The following is a 7,240-nucleotide window of genomic DNA, read 5'->3' on the forward strand; positions in this document are numbered from 1 at the left end:
CTTTAGAAATCGTTCAAGCAAAAAAGCGAGCAAAGTTCTTGGGTTTATAAATCAGGTATTTTAGGGCAACCACTCTACTGCATTATCAAATAGATTTAATATCTCATCAAGTCCACTTGAAATTTTATTAAATTAAGACTATTTTCGAAGGTACTTGGGATTTTAAATTTTTCTATAGAGTTTCCAAGAATTTAACCATTATTTATTTAACAAAGGCTTTAATCTTTTTTTTCGTATAAATCATTTTTAATAAATTTTTTAATAATAAGAGTCTTAAATTCGGCGCCAGGTTAAATCCTAATATTTAATGATGCTAAAAGCTTTATAATTTAAAAAAAACAACACCTAGAAGTTTAGGTTAACAAAATCTCCATTATTGTCAAGTCAGTTTAAGAATATTAACAATAAAAATACAAATCTCATAACAAAATTAATTTTTACAAAAATTTACGTTTAATGGCTACAATCCCCGTCACAATAGTGTTTAAAAAACTGTATGAGATATAAAAATATTGCCTGATTTTAGTATAATTGATTCTATATTAAAAATAGGGCGTAATTGTATTCCTTGAAAAATCTGGTTTTTGAGCTATTTTTAATGATGCTTTTATATTTTGTGCAAATGAGTAAGAAGCTAAAAATGGCTCTAACTTGTGACTATACAAAGTATCAACTCCTGGGTAATTTAAAGAAAATCCTGGGTAACTTAAAGAAATCATAAGGTTGTTGCGTAAATATCATAAGATTATTGCGTAAATTGGAAGCTCCTAAGACCATAATTTATTTATTTTAGGTAAAGGATGTGTAACAGGTATTCTAATTGATATAGAGAAAAAGTGTGATTAGCGGACAAAAATGGGTTAATTGTCAACGCCGGTCTCAAGAGAGCTAGTGCGACCCCTATTCGTAAATTTCGCAACCCGATAGCATTACCAGGATACTGAATTACCCCTCACGGCTATTATAGACTGTTTGCTGTCAAAAAAATTTTCACGGTTGGAATAAAATTAATTTCTTGTGAATGGTCGGCTATTTTAAAGATGTTACTTACAAAATTATAAAAACGTTAATGTTAATATTTTATTCCATTTATTACCAATAGAAAAATACATCCAATAAACTCAGTATTAACTTTATAAAAAATACAAAATTTCTTCCAAAAAAAACAAATTTTAAAGCTAACAAAATAAGCTGTACAATTTTCTTATAATTCCAATACTAACTTAGAAGTTTCACACAACTTTAGAACTGAAAAAAAACAATTCATTCTTTTCTCCCATAATTATTAATTAAATTTACCTAAACAAAAAAATCCCCGAAACTTAAAACTTCTAATCTTTATTATCCATAGCTTGTGCCATAAAAATTCGACCCAGACTCTGGCTCGAAAAATTGCTGACTTTGTCGCAATACGCTGTCACTTGGCCGGCCGCCAACAGCGCGTCTATACGCGGGGGTTGAACTGCTGGCCTGATAATTTTGCTGAGGTCCTCTTCCGGTAAGGGGGGTTCCCCGCGCTGTGCTCTAGCAGCGTTCTCAGTTGTTCTACGCTGCTGGTGTAGTAACTAAAAATAATACCAGAAAATATCATTTGCGTACTCCAAAAATATTTAATGGATCTTAAGACATAGTCTAGTAGCATAGTGTAGTAGTCTCAACACTTGATTTTACTACACGAGGTCGAGGGTTCGATCCCCACTGATTTCATGCTGTCGCGCACCCTTGAGTAAGGAGCTACAAACGGTACGAACTTCTGCTGAACCAACACTTACCAAAGGTCCAAGGTCGATCCCCACTGATTTTTTGCTGTAGCGCCCTTGAGTAAGGCGCTATAAACGGTACGAACTTCTGCTGATCCAACACTTATCAGAAGCTTAAATATCTGGCACTTATAATCTATAATATCCTAAACTGCCAACAGCAACTCCAGACTGGGTCAGGGTAACAGAAGTTACTCTATGTTTAGTCGTGAATTCGGACTTCCCACATCGAGGATAAATACATATTTAAAAAAACTTGGCCAAATATATAAAAATCAGTTAAACTAGTAAATGTTATTTACTTTGTGTTGATGATATTTTGCAGCACTTCTTTGATATTGAACAAATTTTCCACTCTCTTGAGTTAGCTCATCAACTGAGTTCATCATTAATCTGAGTTGGCGCTCAAGCGAAGACCTAAAATATAATTTTTAATTTTTTAATATTTTTTTGAAAAATTATTTAAATTAGTGAAATAAAAAAAAAATATTTATTAAATGATGACAAAAATATTTTACCCATGAGATAGGTTTAGATATTCAACTTTTTCCGGGATTGGATTTTCTTTTTTAAGTTTAAGCAATAACATGTTTACAAGATGGGAGTTCTTGATCTTTACTGGCACTTCTTCATAAATTTGATCAAAACTTAAACCTTCCTTTTTAATTCTATAAGAAAATAAAAAAGTATTAAAAATATAAAGTATATAACTAAAAATGTAATTAATAGATATTTTAAAAATGCCCCCACTGCTATCATTGAGTAAGGCGCTATAAACGGTAGAAACTGCTGCTGAGTCAGCACTTAATTAGCATCATAATTATTGACAATAAGAATTAATAATATTCCAAACTGACAAAGACAACTCGAGACTGGATCGGAGTAACTAATGTTACTCTATGTATAGGTTGCGCATTCGACCTTCCCACATCGAGGATAAAGATATATATATACAAAAAAAATATGTATATATATCTATATACAAATCTTTTTAGATATTGTTTTAGGTCCATTTAGATTATGTATATATTTGTATTTGATATAAATTGCAAATGTCTGATAACAATTGCCAAAAATAGTAATATTTCAACAAAAAATATTTAAAAAAATAATTTAGTTAAACCAAAATATATAATAAATTTAAATAGTTACCTTCTATATATTTTACAAAAAAATTTAGATATTATTAAACACAAATAATTGAAACCCTTACGTTTCCAATGAAAATTGCTTCGTTTCATACATTGCCATCATTTTTGAGGACAATCTATAAGCTTTCAAATACAAACAACCTTGTGTTGTCTTCAGTGGATCATAGATTAACACGACTGACTCTTCTATAGCAGATTGATACGAAAATTGGGAATCAATGAACGCCCGATTTATGAAACTGCCATGAGTTGAGGATTGGTACCAACCAACGTGGAGATGATCGATATTAACATGACGTAAAGATCTCATCATATCCATTTGGTATCCAACTAAAGTTAAAATATTTTAATTACAATTTAGCCATTTTTTTAGGTTTTAATTTTGATGTAAAATGGCCAACAGAAGCTAAACATAGAGTTATATTTGTTTTATCAACCCAGTCTTAAGTTGTCTTAAGCAGTATTAACTATTATTGATTACTTTGCTATTAAAGTACAACTTGATTTTAGTTTTACATTAATTAGTCTTTTAGCAACTTACAGGGAATTAAACACAGAAGCTCTTGTAGTTAAAAAGGATGTTTTAACCATGCTATTATTTCTATTAAGATTTATCAGCAGTCGTTTGCATTAAAAAATATGTTTTTACCTTCGTCAAAATCCGAGGTTTCAGATGTTCTTGGAAACGGAAAACAATTTGTAATTTCCAGGGTTTCTGCAACAACGAGACCCAACAAAACCCCCTGAACCAATTCAGGACCCCCGCTATCCTCTTCACAATGTTTGATTATTTTTAGAACAACCTAAAAAAAAAATTTTTTTTAATTTATAGGAATTTATGTAAAAGAATTCAGTATGTTCTGACTTTTAATACAAAGATATCCTGGAGCTCTATAAGCATCGTCCGCCAGTTTAAACGAGTAGTACTAAAAAAAATGCAGAATTTACAAAAAAAGATTAGGGTAAGGTAATAAAAAATTCTGCCATTTTCGCATTTATAAACTTGGCAGGCGACACTAATAGAGCTTTGAATTTCCTAATATATACATTATTGGTCTTATTTAGTTACAACTTCTATTTAGTTTAGCGCATTATGCTTCTACAGTTGAATTGAGCCTTTTTTAAGTTGTTTTATTGATAAAAAATGTTCATAATTGTGAACATATTCAATCACAATTAAATAAAATTTGTTTTTCAACAAATTAAAAAATATATAAAAGGTAACTTACTAAGCCATCAATTTGAACCATTTTAACTGGACAATCTTTAGTTCCACTCATTTTCGGCATTTCTCGTTGTTATTTAAATATATTTATATTAACACTTATAATCTAAAAAAAACAAAATTCGTGTCTTTCAGACTTTCGGATTATCAGTTTGTCAGTTTTTAAAAATTACTAATCAAAAATAATAGCAATTTAGTTTTATTATAAGCATTTGTTATTCTTAATCTGCAGATCCTTTTTTTTTAAATGAAAAGGCTTTTTTTTACTTAATAAAGAAATCAAGTTGTACAAAAAATTGGCAAACTTTCTTTTTATATATTTACGCAACACATGGCAAACTCCCGGCACAATTCGGACCCGGTAAATCTGGGTAAAATGAAGGAAAGAAAATGACAGATTACCAGAATATTATTTTAATATTTTAAAACATTTTTATTAATAGAATTAGGTTATAACGGTATATTATTAAAATTACGTTGTTTAACATAGTAGTAATAAGCTTATATTTTATTTATTTAAGTTAAATAAAAATAAAAATTTCGAATAAGCTTGTGTTATTGAGCCGTTCATATTGTTTCAATAAGATTATTTCAAAATATGCAAAAAAATTGAAATATTTTAAACTTTAGTAATCTAACATAGTTAAAATAGTATATATTGATTAAAATAATGCAATAAAATGTCTTATATTTGATTTAAAGCCGATGTGACGTCACTAATCCACCGTTATTTCTCGAAATCGCATGAGCTAGGGTTTCTTCAAGATTAGGGTTAGCAAATCAGGGTTAGAGTTTTCAAAAAATACATCGACATAAAATTCGATCAAATAAAAACATGATTGTTAACGTTTTGATTGAAAATTGGAACTAAAACTTATTTAGTTATTAACTACCACCTGCTAATTTTTTAACAAAACGTTAACAAACACGTTTATATATAATCGAATTTTATGTCGATGTATAATTTTGGAAACCCTAACCCTGATTTTCTAACCCTAATCTTGAAGAAACCCTAGTTCATGCGATTTTGAGAAAGATCGCTGGATTTGTGACGTCACATCGTCTTATATCATTTAAAACACATTTTATTGCATTTTTTTATAATGAAATAGTTTATTTAAACTCACCTAGATTTGTTTAACAACTGAAGTTTAAAATATTTGCGTTTTATTAAATATTTTGAATTTACTAAAATATCGAGGATAAACGAAAAAACTCGGTGTAAATATGTACGGCTCAATGAACATCAGCTTATTCAAAAATTCGTCTTATTTATTTAAACGAATATGAATTTAAGCTTACTTTAAATTACCATGTTATTGAAAACTTAATATGTCTGCTGCACAAATTTCATCCTATATTCCTTAACATGCTTCTAAGACTATGGTTTACTTTAATTTTTACACTTGCTCACCCTAAAATTGTCTATTTTGATTTAATAAAAATCCCTCTATTTGCCCCTAGTTTATGTAGTATAATGATTTAAATGTTTTAATTTTAAACCACTTCAATTATCCCTAACAACGTTTTTATTGTAGCTTGTTTAAATTTTCATGATGTTAAGGCAACGTAGTAATTTAAACTGTTATGAAATTGTGACAACATTTTACTCCGTAGCTAATTTAAATGCTAAAGGTAATGTGACCATGTTTAACGCAGTATAGCTTTTTTATGGTGTTGTGACAATATTTTTAATAGTAGCTAATTATAATAATGTCCTGAATGATTTTTACACAGTAGTTTAAGTTGTAGGGAAAATTTGTTTAGGTTTATTTAAATATTGTTGGTATAGTGGCAAAGGTACAAATAATATGCAAGGTTATTTAAGTTTCTATGGCAAATGAACAAATGATTATGTAGAACGTAAGGTTATTTAATTTTTATGGTATAAAGAAAACGGTTTTAAAGAAAGACATAAGGTTAATTAAGTTTCTATGGCAAAATGACAATAGTTTAAGTAGAATGGTAGTTCATTTAAATATCAATGATATAGTGACAATTGTGACTAAGTTTTATGTATAATTTAAGGTCATTTAAGGGTTATATGGTAAGGTGACAAAAGGGAAATAGAAGTTTATTCAAATAGTTATATGGTATAGGCTAGTGACTAAGGTTATGCAGTTTAAAGGTTTAAGTTTTTATGACAAAGTGACAATGGTTAAAAGTTTACAAAAATATTTATGTTATGGTGACTAAGGTTAAGGTAGTATGAAAGTTTAAAGTGACAAATGTTTATGTAGTTAGTAAGATTATTTTAAGTTTTTATGGTAAAGTGACATAAGTTTTTTGGGGTAATTCAGGTTTTTATAGTAATGTAACAAAGTTTAAGTTACAATGAAAGGTTATTTAAATTATTATGATGAAGTGACAAGGGTTTGGGTAATACAAAGCGCAATTTAAGTTTTTACGGTAAATTGACAAAGATTTTAAGTAGTTTAAATTTCAATTGAATTGCAATGGTATAGTGACAAAGTTTTAACTGGAAGTTATGACAAGGAAAAGTACTGTAACAAGAAGTATTTTTTAAATTTTTATTCATCAGCGGAAAAAAATACACATACAAAACACAAATAAATGTATATAATACAACACACATATAGAAGAATAAATAATTTTTAAAAGTATAAAGAAAGGTAAATTGACATTTTACAGTTTTTATCATTAAAAATACCAACAAAGATAAAGAGCAGAAATAAAAAGTCACAAAGTACGATATGAAATATTTAAGAGCAAAAAATACAAAATGATTGTTAAAACATTAATGCATACAAAGGATATAAAAATACAATTGCGAAAGAAGTCAATTTAATAATAAACAGTAAAATTTAAGATAAAAAATAACGTCAGAAATAAATGTGTTATGAGGTCAGAATTAACGACAAAATTAACGACAAAACATTTTTTTTGTATGTATATTATTTAAAATGTCCAGTTTTACAAGTTTTGTTTCACATTGAAAACTTGTACAAATATTGTCTTTTGTTTAAATGTACTGACAATTTTTAATTATAGTACATTTAGATTTGTTCACTTGAGACAAGGTTGGTGGTAGGTAGGTACAGCTTTGATTATTAGTTTTGTATGGCCAACTAAGTTCCCGTATT

General features: G+C 28.4%; 1 protein-coding gene across 1 annotated transcript; it reads right to left on the minus strand.

The window, feature by feature from the left end:
- Positions 1-1,062: 1,062 nt before the first annotated feature.
- LOC145751148 (eukaryotic translation initiation factor 3 subunit H-B-like) lies at positions 1,063-4,261 on the minus strand. The gene is made up of 6 exons (XM_082567241.1): positions 4,141-4,261; positions 3,561-3,714; positions 2,974-3,241; positions 2,279-2,428; positions 2,063-2,177; positions 1,063-1,565 (listed from the first exon to the last, which is right to left on the minus strand). The coding sequence occupies exons 1-6, from the start codon at positions 4,198-4,200 to the stop codon at positions 1,332-1,334; spliced, it is 981 nt and encodes a 326-aa protein (XP_082423367.1). The 5' UTR covers positions 4,201-4,261; the 3' UTR covers positions 1,063-1,331.
- Between the last annotated feature and the right edge of the window lie 2,979 nt (positions 4,262-7,240).

The sequence above is a fragment of the Corella eumyota genome, chromosome 4 (assembly GCF_963082875.1).
Source record: "Corella eumyota chromosome 4, kaCorEumy4.1, whole genome shotgun sequence".
NCBI classification, from domain to species: domain Eukaryota; kingdom Metazoa; phylum Chordata; class Ascidiacea; order Phlebobranchia; family Corellidae; genus Corella; species Corella eumyota.

Bases quoted from the DNA above. Each gene is read 5' to 3' on its own strand.
- LOC145751148 (XM_082567241.1), bottom strand. From the start codon at position 4,200: ATGCCGAAAATGAGTGGAACTAAAGATTGTCCAGTTAAAATGGTTCAA. The intron at 2,429-2,973 runs GTAAGGGTTTCA...ATTTTCTTATAG, and splicing joins AAGCAATTTTCATTGGAAAC to AATTAAAAAGGAAGGTTTAA. The intron at 1,566-2,062 runs GTAAATAACATT...TATTATTTTTAG, and splicing joins CAAAATATCATCAACACAAA to TTACTACACCAGCAGCGTAG.